At 38.9% G+C, this 13,808-nt stretch overlaps 1 protein-coding gene across 2 annotated transcripts; it reads right to left on the bottom strand.

Moving 5' to 3' along the window:
* Positions 1 to 662: 662 nt before the first annotated feature.
* On the bottom strand, positions 663 to 13,563 carry lhx3 (LIM homeobox 3). 2 transcript variants are annotated; one of them, XM_079607144.1, is made up of 6 exons: positions 13,197 to 13,563; positions 7,808 to 7,979; positions 6,902 to 7,104; positions 4,843 to 4,994; positions 3,784 to 3,955; positions 663 to 2,634 (listed from the first exon to the last, which is right to left on the bottom strand). In XM_079607144.1, the coding sequence occupies exons 1-6, from the start codon at positions 13,264 to 13,266 to the stop codon at positions 2,216 to 2,218; spliced, it is 1,188 nt and encodes a 395-aa protein (XP_079463270.1). In that variant the 5' UTR covers positions 13,267 to 13,563; the 3' UTR covers positions 663 to 2,215. The 2 variants fall into 2 exon arrangements, with proteins under 2 accessions (XP_079463270.1, XP_079463269.1); XM_079607143.1 differs by lacking the exon at positions 13,197 to 13,563 and adding an exon at positions 10,493 to 10,723 and having other exon boundaries at positions 1,977 to 2,634.
* Positions 13,564 to 13,808: the final 245 nt, after the last annotated feature.

Below are 13,808 nucleotides of genomic sequence, written 5' to 3'. Positions count from 1 at the left end.
AGTAGCTAATAATTTCGACTTTTATGTAGTCATTCTGATTTAGAAGCCTTATTTCATAATTTCGACTTTTTATAATTTACAAAAGCATAATTTTTTTTCTTATGTGGCGTAAAATGTGCTTCCGTGAATTGCCTTTAAATTCTTTATTATGCTGATTCGATTATTATGCTAACAACGCTATTAGGGGGTGCATAGCTACACCGTCATTTTAAATAAAAGACACACAGCCTTTGATACTTCAAATCAAACTTTGAAGTAGTAAACAAACTGCTAATGGATTGAATATTTCTGTCCGGTCGGGGCAAACATGCTAATCTCCAGATCGCCATGTCGCAGTGCCGATCCGCATCGAGTTTCTCGGCTAAAGAGGCGTTGAACTCTTGATACGCCTTTGGTCACAAGCCAAACCGGCAATTCGCAGACTCAGCCAGATCCGGGTCCATTATCTGTGCCCTGATATAAGATCAATGTGATTAATCTCGGAAAAAAAGAAATAAATATCCAAGCTCGTTCTAACCCTCTCGCTGCCAAACGAGCCACTGGAGAAACTGGGATCAAATGGCGGCTGCGTCTTTAACAATGGAGCGGCTATAAACAGCACAGAAATCTGCATCCTTTTAGCAAATTAAGGAATAATAAATAAAAAACACACAAAGATCTCTGCCAGGAAGCGATGGCTGTTTGAGGATTTCACTGACAAATTTATTAAATCACTTAACCATCATCAGAGAGAATAAATAAGACATAAAACATTTTTTTTCCACATAACACATACAGGACGTTTCCAACTCAGAGAAAGGAACGAGACACGTCCGAGAACACACAAATGCATAGAGGTACTTCTACTCAATAGAAAGAGACAACAACTACAACTTGTCTATCCCTGTTGTGAAACATACAAAGTCCTAATGTCTCTGTGATCATATTGTCCGAAGGGGGGGTTGTATAAAAATAAAGACTCCACATTGATAAAATGTTATATATTGTACATAGACATTTGGCAATGACCAAAACTGGTGATATCACATTTATACACATCAGTAACAGCAATGATGGACGATGACTGGTGACGAGCGTCTTCTTTCTTGGTCTACAATACTTAACTGACTTGAATTCTTATTTGGAGAGAAGATAAAAAATAAATAAAACATGTTTTATAATTAAAAGTTATGGTCTTCTAACTATTAGCATGATCCACATCCAGTTCTGTTTAATTCTGTCTCTGTCACTTTAAATTCTCAGGCTGGATTCTGATTGGCTGCCGATGTTTTTATGGTTCATCAGCTGGAAAAACACACTCTGAAAGATATCATTACTCTGTGCTGTTATTCCGGTGACCTATATCTTTATCGTTGTGTGAATGTGCCTTTAGTGTGATAAAAGCTCCACACAATGTCCTTGTAGAACCAATCAGAAGTCCTCCAATCAGAGTCTCCATCGCTAACCAATTTCCTAATGTCCAACTCTACAGAACAATAGAGATGGTTCAAGGTTCGGTGTCCACGGAGTAATTCCCGTCGCTTTCCGAATGTGCATCACATGATCCACTTCATCCAACCAGGACGCCTATCGGCATGATATCGTTTTGTTTATTTCTGTATCTGCCGCTTTAAATTCTCAGGCTGGATTCTGATTGGCTGTCAATGTTTTTTATGGTTCATCAGCTGAAAAAATAAAAATAAAAATCACTCTGAAAGTGATTCCAACGATATCGTTTCTCTGTGCCGCTATTGTCCCAGACAGCAATATAGTGTCGGCCCAGATCCGGTACACACGATCCGGTACACACGCGGCCCAGATCCGGTACACACGCGGCCCAGATCCGGTACTCGCGGCCCAGATCCGGTACACACGCGGCCCAGATCCGGTACACACGCGGCCCAGATCCGGTACACACGCGGCCCAGATCCGGTACACACGATCCGATACACACGCGGCCCAGATCCGGTACTCGCGGTCCAGATGTGGGCCGACACTATACTGCTGTCTGGGACAGTTCTGGAGTGGATTCTGCTATAGACCTATATCTGTATCGTTGTGTGAATGGGTAAAAGCTCCTCACACTGTCGTGTCCTCGTAGAACCAATCAGAAGTCCTCGTCGAGACTCGAGTCTCCATCGCTAACCAATTTCCAAATGTCCAACTCTACAGAACAATAGAGATGGTTCAAGGTTCGGCGTCCACTGAGTAATTCCCGTCTCTTTCCGAATGTGCATCAGAATTGGGCATGATCCACTTCATCCAGCCAGGACGCCGGGCTTGCGGGGAAATCCGGATACCCGCCGCTGCTTCCCGTGGACAAATCCGAGCTCGGCCCGTTCCCGCCGGCCATCATTCGGGTCATGTTCTGGGCCGGGTTCTGAGACACCATGGGCAGGGACTCCGGGAACACCAGGCCGGAGATGAGCGGCGGGTGTCGGGGAAGAGCCTGGAGCGGGCCTGGAGACTGCGGGAGGCTGTACGGGCTGCTGGCCTGGAGGTCGTGGTACTGGTCCTGCGAGGGGATGATGCTGGCGCCGTGATCCAGTGGGAACGCCGGGTGAGATCCGCCTTGCCGACTCAGAGCCGGAGAGCTTTCGCTCAGACTGCTGTAAATGCTGTTGGAGTGACCCAGATCCGACATGGGCGGCTCGTCTGTGGGGACAAACACACGTGAGCGATAGATTATGCAGTTCAAAGGTTCAAAAAACAGTAATAATCATATTCAGTTATGTAAAAAAAAATTTTTTTTTATAAATGCAGACATTTTTCTGTGATGTGATAACAATGATAGAAACAAAAGTGAGTGATAGACAGTGTTGGGGTCACACTTTACAAGTAACTTGAGTTATGTAATCAGATTACTTTTTTCAAGTAACTAAAGTAACGCATTACTTTTAAATTTACAACAAAATATCGGAGTTATGGGCTGTGAGGAGAAATAAAATAACCCGCTCACTGACAGCAGAAAAGATTCCTTTAAACGCAGAACATTTTAGGGGTCCATCACTTTATGGATTTAGTTTCAATACATTTTTTAATTTTAATTTAATTTTAACTTTAATTTTGTATTAAACAGCTTGTTTCAATAACCAGTTAAACATGATAGCATTATCCAGTCATTTAAGACATTTCTAATTTTTGACATAAAGTGTTCTTTAAAGTGGTGAAAATCCAGTTTTTAATGTAGTTTATGTGTGTATGTGGTGTTATTAATCTGCTTTAACACACACATGTGTAAGTTCATAAGTGGACAGCATTGCTGAGTATTTTCTGCTTAAAACTGCAGTGAACCAAAGACAGTCTCAAACACACGGTTTGAAATCGCTGGTGTTTCTGACGTCACACACTACCTTGACCAATCAGATCAACGTGTGATCGTCCACCAGTGGATCTCTGAGTGAGTGAGTGAGTGGAGGCGGGGCTCATTTGCATATTCATAGAACCGTGTAACCAATCAGATCAACGTGTGATCGTCAACCAGTAGATCTCTGAGTGAGTGAGTGAGTGGAGGCGGGGCTCATTTGCATATTCATAGAACTAGAACACTTGGAACTAACATAAATTTATAGTCCCTAACAAAAATAAAGAAATATTAATGATGCAACAATAAATATCCTTTGATGTTTGTAATGGACCCCAGAATTATGAGCAAAAGTCTCACTGAAAAACTGATCTCGGCGAAACATTCATCTTCATAAATAGGCTTTTCAGAAAATGTTCAATCATCAGCTCTTGAATAAAAGAAGATGAAGTTGAGCATTGCAACACTGGACTGTAATCGCTCATGCACTCGGTGCTCACCTGTGAAGGAGACCTCGGCGTCGCTGTCCATGCCCTCCTCCTGAGTGCTGTCTTTATCAGACTTGGAGCTGCCCCGCGACCTCTTCATGTTCCTGAAGTACTGACCCCATCTCTGCCGGCCTGCATCTTTCTTCAGCCGCTTCTCCTTCGCTCTTCTGTTCTGAAACCAGACCTGTGCAGAAACATGGGTCAGTTCTAACAGCATCCCAACTGGACCTGACAAACACCAGAGGCACCAGTAAACAATTACAGTCATAATCATTCAAATTACTCTTGTTGGTTTTTGACAGATAACACACTTTGTTTTTTATTTTATTTAATTTTGTATTCATATATATATTATATGAATAAAAATAAAAAATACAAAATATTAAACATAAATAAAAATAAATAAAAAAACGTACATAAAAAATATATATATATAGTTTTTTTATATACGTTTCTATTTTTTTATTTTTATTTATGTTTAATAATTTGTATTTTTTCTTTTTATTCATATAATTAACATAAACACTGGTACAAGATATGATGACATACTACTGGATAAATGCACACAATAATCAAAACAGAAACAGAAACGAAACAAGCGATCATGTGACGCATTTGTGAATTATGTGCGTGATTCAGTGTCTAAAAGTAAAATATTCTACATTAAATAATAGTTAGTTAAGCATAAGTGCACGAAGCATTTTAAAAAATAGAGAATTATACATGATACTTGATTGCATTAAATAACTAATTATAATGACACGAGTAAGATTTTTTTTTTCAGTGAATAATTGCGTAAATAAATTAATACGGAATAATGCATGATAGCTGAATAAATTAAATAGTATAATGATGTATTCCAATGCAACATTTGTCAGTAAATCATCGGCTAACCTAAAAAATGTGCTTCGTTTGGTAACATTTATAACTGGGTTTAAAACAATATCACGGAAAGATAGAAGTGCATGTTTACCGGTCAGACGAATAACCGCACGCTTGTGTTGTGTGTTAGTGTAAGTGTGTGAGTGTGTGAGTGTGTGTGTGAGTGTGTAAGTGTGTGTGTGAGTGTACCTGCACCACCCGCATGTCGAGGCCGGTCTCCGACGACAGCTGCTCGCGCACGTGTCTCGCGGGCTTCGGCGAGTTGTTGTACGCGTTCTTCAGCGTCTCCAGCTGCTTCGCGGTGATCGTGGTGCGGGGCCGCTTCGCAGTCGAGTCCGCCTCTGCGGGGGGACAGCAGTGTGAGCGATGACCAGAGGAATGCGTTTATATTCCACAGTCACTGCATTTAATGACGCTTCTTAAATCACGAGGATGCTACTGTATTCTATTCTGTTTTGTGAGGTAACATTATATAATATATAAGTTTAAAAATACAAAATCATCGTTGTTATTATAGCTTGCACCGCGCGAACAAAAGTCAAGTCCAAATAGATCCTTAAATAATTGCACAGCATCACCACTTTTTGTATTCTATTCTATTCTGTTCTATTCTATTCTATTCTGTTCTATTCTATTCTATTCTGTTCTGTTCTGTTCTGTTCTATTCTATTCTATTCTATTCTATTCTGTTCTATTCTATTCTATTCTATTCTATTCTGTTCTGTTCTATTCTATTCTATTCTGTTCTGTTCTGTTCTATTCTATTCTATTCTGTTCTGTTCTATTCTATTCTGTTCTATTCTATTCTGTTCTATTCTATTCTGTTCTGTTCTGTTCTATTCTATTCTATTCTATTCTATTCTATTCTGTTCTGTTCTATTCTATTCTATTCTATTCTGTTCTGTTCTATTCTATTCTATTCTATTCTGTTTTGGTAGCTAACAATTTCATATTAATATCTAATACAAAATCATCATTATTATAGGTTGCACGAACAAAAGTCAAGTCCTAATAGATAACTGCACTTTATTGGATTAAATTGCACATCAACACTTTTTTAATTCTATTGTATTCTATTCTAATCGGAATGTTGGTGAAGTGAAGGCATTGGACACTCAGAATGCATTGTAATGTAAGTTGATCTGCTCTATGAATGACTCTTTCTCTTCCAGAAATCATTCCTCAATAATTCACAACCAACCTTGCGTCTCTCTAATGGACGAAATGTGATTTAAAATAGTATTTTAATTGAAAGAAACAAATGCATTTCTTATTAGACTCTAGGATTTACGTTTCTTATTTCGAGATACATACTCATTCTATTCTATTCCATTCAACACTCTTAAAAATGGAAACAAAACATATTTGTTTTCATTAAGAACATATCGCACAAAAGGATTTCATACAGAGGAAAAAAAATATCGGATTATAAAAACGTAATTCGAAATATAATTTTTTTTTTTTTTTTTTTTTTTTTTTAAGAACTGTGTATTGAAAAGTTGTTCTTGGCTGTGGAACGCAGAATGCTTCTTCTATGTCAATACTTAAACCCCTGTATTGGACGTTCAGGATGTAAGTTTATCTTCTCTATGGAGATACGAACTCCTTTCCAGACTCTATTTCCAAATAAATCCCAATACGTCGTCCGATTAATCTAGAATTAAAGCGCTGAATTTGTCTGAAAACTGCGCCGAATGCAGATTGTGTCCGTCTCTGTGTGTGTGTGTGTGTGTGTGTGTGTGTGTTCGGCTCGCACTATAACGCTTCTGTATGCACTTATCGATCCAGAGGCCGGCGGGTTCGCAATTACCCGAGCCGGGTCAGATGTTTATGGACGAGCGCGCGACCAGCAAGATTAAGTTCAGAGTTAAACGCAGCCAGTCAATGCGAGGCCATTGAATGCAAGGAGTAAAACAATTAAGACTTAGAGAACTGTGCTTGCCCAAACAAAATATATCTGCTGAATCAACACGATCTCATGGAAATGCGGATCTACAGCGCGAATTGAATCTATCGTGCAATTTATACGCAAACAAATAGTTTTTACATGCATATGATGCAGTTTTCGCGTGCATATGATACGCACTTTATATACGCATGTACTCCACACCACTAAGGATTAAACCCAAGGGGTTTACAGTGCGTATCATTATCATATGCACGTAAAAAAAAATTGCGTATAAATTGCACGATATATAGCTACAAAACGTGCTGTAGATACGCACTATGTTGCGCGTGCTGTGCATACCTCTCTGTTTGGCGGTCTCGTAATCGGCTTTGCACACCAGTCGACTGTCCTCCATCAGGTAATACTCATCACCTGTGGCCAGCTGCCGCTTACACACCACACACGCGAAGCAGTGCAGGTGATACACGAAGTCCTGCGCCCTGCGGACCACCTGTGTCGGGGGGATGCCCTGCTGGCACGCGGAACACTTGGTGCCGAACCTCCTGCGCGCGCGCACACACACACACACACACACACATGATGATGAAGAACTCACTCGAACGAATTCTAATATATAAGTTTAAAAATACAAAAGCAGCATTATTATAGGTTACATGAACACATGTCATATTCAAGTAGATCCTAAAATAATTGCACAGCATCACCACTTTTTCTATTCTATTCTATTCTATTCTATTCTATTCTATTCTATTCTATTCTATTCTATTCTATATATATTATATTCTACACTATTATATTATATTCGACACTTAAAAATGTTCTTTATTTGCATCTTTGTTCCAATTAAGAACATTTTTCCATTGCACAAAAGGCTTTAGGAAAATATTCAGATTATTAAAATGTAATAATTCGAACCATACAAAATTTTTATTTGAAGAATGTGTTTTGAAAAGTTTTTCTAGGGGGCTCGAAGCCCAACAAAATGGAACCTTTATTTTTTACATTTCTATTCTATTCTATTCTATTCTATTCTATTCTATTCTATTATGTTGTGTTTTGAGAGCAATCAAGCGTAAAATGTATTTAATTTATAAAATATAAAAGCATCATTATTATATCTTGCACGAACAAAAATCAAGTCCAAAAAGATAACTGCACTTAATTGCACCAAATCTGCATCTGCACTCTTTACATACTGTCTTGTAATCGGAGGCATGATGATGAAGATGAGGATGAAGAACTCACTTGAAGAAGTCTTCTTTACAGTACACACTGTCCCCTCGACTGAAGCACTTCTCGGCCAGCTGAGACTGGCAGTCGCTGCACTTCAGGCACTTGCTGTGCCAGTGTCGATCCAGAACCTTCAGGATGAAGCGATCGCCGATGTGCTGGTTACAGCCCGCGCACACTGGGACATCTGGAGGACAACACAGCGCTCGAGTCACACACTGCACAAAACCCCGACAAACAGCTCTGTTCAGTGCTACTGTGATCACATAACTGGGTTTGTGGAGGGGAAAAAAGCATTTAGAAGATCAAATCGCGCGCTACACATATAGGCCATATATATATATACGGGATGAGGAAACCCGTCCCGGCTCTTCTGCAGAACCTGAACCTTTATTTTTAAATGTCTATTCTATTCTATTCTATTCTATTCTATTCTATTCTATTATATTCTATTCTATTCTATTCTATTCTATTCTATTCTATTATGCTATTTAATTATATTATATTCTATAGCCTACTATACCTAACAAAGGGTTCTTTATGGGCATCTTTGTTTCCATTAAAAACATTCCATTCCATTGCACAAAAGGCTTTTATAGTGGGAAAAAATATTCAGATTATTTATGTAATAATTAGTACCATTAATATATAATTTATTTTTATTTTTATAAGAACTGTGTTTGGAAAAGTTTGTTTAGGGTGCACGGAAACCCGCGAAACCCCCCAAATTGCACATTTATTTTAAAATGTCTATTTTATTTTATTTTATTTTATTTTATTTTATTTTATTCTGTATGCTATTTAATTCTATTCTATTCTATTCTTAAAAAGGTCCTTTATGGGCAACGTTGTTTCCATTAAGAACATTTTTCCATTGCACAAAAGGCTTAAATTGTGCAAAAAAAATATTCAGATTATTAAAATGTTCCTACCATAAAAAAGCTTATTTTAAGAACTGTGTTTTGAAATGGTTCTTCGCGAAAACCCACCTTTCTTTCTCGCCTGTTCTATTCTATTCTATTATATTCTATTCTATTCTATTCCGTTCTGTTTGTTCTGTTCTGTTATGTAAATACTTAATCTAAACTTAAAGGTTTAGGATGACCATATCCAGTGGTGTTCAGTGTAAGTTCATCTTCTCAATGGAGAGACAATAACTCCTTTCTCTATTTCCAAATAAATCACTACCGAATTGTCTGGAATTAAAGCGCTGGATCTGTCTGGAAACTGCGCAGAGTGTGTTCTTCTGGACTATATTATCGCCCTGACCGAGTAATAAGTCACACAAGTCTTTGTTAGTGTGGGTTTATTTTAATCTCGTAAACACTAGTCATCATGTGTGTCTTCTTATTACAAGTGAACCATCGAGCAAACTCTGCAAACCCGATCATATCCACAACACGATATGATTGCGCATTCTGTGTGAAAGCCCTGCTTTATGAACAATTACAATTATTACAGCTATATATGTCTAATATCAAAAGAGCATAAAAAAAAATCAAAGAACGATAAGATGACAAGAAATTGCTGGAATTTAACGATACGAAATAAAAATAATTCCAGCGTTATAGATTATTACTTATTATTAGGCCTATTATTATTACTAAATAAAATAAAGTGTTATGTAAACTAATAGTTTATAATAAAAACGCCATTAGGCCTACAGTATTATTATTATTATTATTATTATCATCATTGTTGTTATTATTATTTAAAATGAATAGTAATACTGTATTAATTGTGTTATTATTATGCCGTATTAGCGCATGTCTCAGTCTCGTGATAAATCAACGCGATGTTTATTACAGTAATCATTCTAAAGCTGAGAACACTGTACGCTGATTCAAGAAGTGTTCATGATGTCAATCTAAACTTGTGTTAAAAAAGCAACACGCTTTGCATTGCGCAGGACAGGTGCATAAACACACCAAACTGAAATAACTGGATTATTATTATTAATTAAATTAATATAAATCATCGTTGTTGTTGTTGTTGTTGTTGTTGTTGTTATCTTCGGTAAATTTCGCAAAAAAAAATCTATATACATTTCATAAACATCCTTTATTACATCTTTATTACACAAATTCATGAACATTTCACGAAGTCACCATCCACTATACACACTACACACACTATACACACACACTCGACTCGAGATATTCTGTATTCTGTAATTAAATAAACAGGCCACGTCGCGTTTATCTAACGCATCCTCTCTGACATCACCAGACACGTCATCAACAGGTGCACGAGCATCAATTATTCAATCAGGCAACATCTCTAATGATTCCTCTATAATAACGGACAGAAATCTCCGCTTCTTCACTGTTTCCGCAAAACTGACATTCTTTCTCATCGTTCGTTTCCGCAAAACACACCGAGGACTTTTCTATAACCGAGAACACACCAAACACGGATTCTGCACCTCAGTACCCGTGGCGCGCGTGAGATTTGCTGGAGCAGACATATGTTGTTTTGAGCCGCTGTTTCAGATTTAATCCACCGACACACAATCATTTAATCCGAGTATTAGAGGCGCGCGAGAAGCGTTACAGAGAGATGTGAAATTACGCGGAAAACATCGGCTGTAATTACCTACATCTAGTGCAGTTAAACACACACGGAGCATCACAGCTGTAATGTTAATACTTCCAGAAAACGCAAAACAATCTGACAAAACCCCAAATCATAAGTGTGTACCTCTCCGCAACTCCTCTGTGCGCGTGAGTAAAGCCACGAGCATCTCCGGCGAATCGCGAGCCTTGTTCTGACCCATTCTCATTATCCTGATGAAGAGTGACTGATAACCATCTGAGAGTTACACGCAAATCACAACTGGAAGAAGAAGAGGAGGAATAACCGCGCGTGCCGGAGACAGATGCGTCGCGCGCTGGGCTTCTGCGCCTTGTGGCGTTTGACGCGCGACAGAATAACGCCGCCCCGTTCCTCTGATGACTGATAAACACAGAAGACCATCATCTGGACAAAAGCACAATCCAGAGGCAACTCCAGCTTTCTTCGCTGCTCAACAGCGTGCACAAAATAATTCATGATGCATATAATCCTTCTTTTGAGCGCGCGACACGTAAACCCGCACTTTTTTATTCCCAAACTGTATAATGCATTCAACTATTCACATGATGAGAGTGTGTCCTCACACAAAAGCATGTGTGTGTGTGTGTGTGTGTGTGTGCATCTGACAAATCTCCATCTCCATGTTCAAAATACTAAACCAAACAAAACCGCTGCAATTAATGAAGAAGCGCGCGACGAACCCGCAGTTTTATTCCATAAACCAAACTATATGCCATAAATGTGTCGTATGATGCATTCAACTATTCACATGACATGATGAGCAGCGATTAGTGTTTCCCCACACACAAACATGTGTGTGTCCATCTGACAAATCTCCATGTCCACAGACTGTTCAAAATACCAAATAAAACCGCAGCAATTAATGAAGAAGCGCGCGACACATTTCTAAAGCACCCGATCAGAAAATGCATTCATAGATGTTGTACTTCCATTCACTTATGAAATGAGTGCAAGGTCAAAAACAGTGCATATCTGAATTACTTTCGTCAGAGAGACATTTTCTTCACATACACACATTACACGGCGAAATTGAGCTTATTTAAATCAAGCCATTTCCACGCATTATTTTTCTACTAAAAGCGGACAGTATATTTTGACACCGACTTAGTTTAGTTTATTAAATACACTTAATAAATGCAAAATGCAAATGCAAAACGAATGAATTATTAGAGTGACCAGATTCACTAGAAATGAATCCGGCCTGTAATTCGTCGCAACGCGTTTCCTTCTTCAGAGCGATAAAGAGGAACTTTTAAATCCAGATCGGTCAGTTTTGCTACATTGATTCGAATCGGACAACTGTTTGCTTTAGGACGGAGGAGACAGTTGTGTGAAATGCTGATCGAGCTGATGAATTTTATCGACACTGATCTGCTGTGCCTTGGGAAATCAGCTTCAGTGCCACATGATAAACTCAAAATCAATGCCACGTTTGCCGGATTTTCTGACTTTATGAAGCACGTGTCGGTGAAAGTGCCGCAATGTTCCTGCTTTACTTTCAGATTCATCATTTTTATGTCACATTGACCTGTTCACCTTTGATGTAGCAAAATCTGGCGGGGAAAAGCGCAGTTTTGGCCAGTCATTTCATTTCGAATTTATTTATTTATTTATTTTGCTGTGATCGTTTTTGCGAATAACACAATGAACAACTTGTAGTATTTAAGCCACATGTTGTTAGTAATTCATAATTATTCACATTTAAAATACGGCGACTGTTAAATAGCCTATCAAAGAAAGCCCGTTTGGATGAACAGAACGCGTTCAGAAAACACACATATAGTGTTTAATGTAGTTCAAGTGTGTGTGTGTGTGTGTGTGTGGTTCAGGTGCTGCACCTGTTGAACGGAACCCGATACCTGTTGGGCTTTTAAAGTGCGCGTGGACGAGCTTTGGTCCACTCGTGGGTCTCTCATGGCAACGGTGACGGCACGCGCTTCACATCTGTTCCGCGCGCTAACAATGTTGCTCATTACATATTCATACGGCATCCGACAGACGGGTGTTCAGAGGAAAAAACACAACTTAGGAAAGTTAATAAAGATTATCATAAAGTGTTTGGTGTGTAATTATTAGCTCTTCAGATCATGGTCTCGGGCTTGTTAAAAGCATTTAAAGAAATGTAGTTATAAATAAGAGAGAGGAAAGAAAGGTTCGTTATTGGTTCCATTGAGAATCCAATGCACAGAAGGTTCTTTATAGTGGAAAACGGTTCTATAGAATTTTAAAATGTTATTTTTTTTCTTTACACTAAGAAAACATTGTTAATGGGAGCCGATTGTAATGATGAGCTCAGATCATGGTTCCACGCTTGTTAAAAGCACAAACGCATTTTAAAGAAATGTCAGTAAATAAGAACAAAAGAAAGAAAATGTTCGTATTGGCATCTGTGGTTCTGTATAGTGGAAAAACGTTCTTTAGATTTGTAAAATGTTCTTTACACTAAGAAACCATTAATGGGAACCAAACCGGCTCTTCAAGCATCGCTGCGTAAAAACCCGTTTGAAACCTTTATTTTTAAAAGCGCATATAATGACATCAGGCTGTAATTGTTAAGTTAGTTATTCAAATTGAGTTATTAATATCTAAGTAGTAGTTTTTTTTAATTTTTTAACATGAACATTTCTAAACACGTCCACTCAAACAGGCCATCGATGCCGCGTAATGAAACGTTACACGCGCTGTGATATTCGCCGGGTTTCTGGCTGTGTTGCTCTTGTGTTTGATTGACAGTCACAGATCAGTGTATCATTTAATAAACACATTCCCCGTTAAATCGCGCAAAGCAAATAAAGCAGAGCTCTCTTACCTTGACTCGCGCTGTATCTGCTGTAATTTCCAGCATTCTGACAACTTGATCCCGGATGTTCTAACAACATTCTGACACAGATTAAAATACGCGAACTGGATGATAATTATGGTTAAGAAAACAAAATAATAAAAAAAACGAATAGGAGTGGGAGAAAAAAAGAAAAAGAAAAAGAAAAAAGAAGAGCGGTCAAAATGCCCAGCAAAATAATTCATTAAGAAACGCCACGGGCTCCTCGGTGTTCCGGTCGCTCTACAACTTCTCAAATGTCTCGATTGAATCGTCGTGTTGTTCTGGAGTCTGAAGGAGGAGGAGGAGGATCCTGATGACCTGCGCTGCTTTAGCATCACAAAAGAGCCGGAGCTCTGCGTGTGTGTGTGTGTGTCTATGTGTCTCTGTCCGCGGTGCTGAAGGAGTTCCTGGAGGCGTGAACACAACACACATCGAGCAGCAGCAGCCGCCACACACACACACACACACACACACACACACACACACACACACGCACGCACGCACGCACGCACGCACGCACGCACGCACGCATACACACACACACACACACACACACACACACACACACACACACACATCCAGATATCTATCTATCTATCT

The sequence above is a fragment of the Phoxinus phoxinus genome (genome assembly GCF_949152265.1).
Source record: "Phoxinus phoxinus genome assembly, chromosome: 3".
In the NCBI taxonomy this organism is placed as follows: domain Eukaryota; kingdom Metazoa; phylum Chordata; class Actinopteri; order Cypriniformes; family Leuciscidae; genus Phoxinus; species Phoxinus phoxinus.
This window is presented reverse-complemented; position numbering and strand designations above follow the sequence as displayed.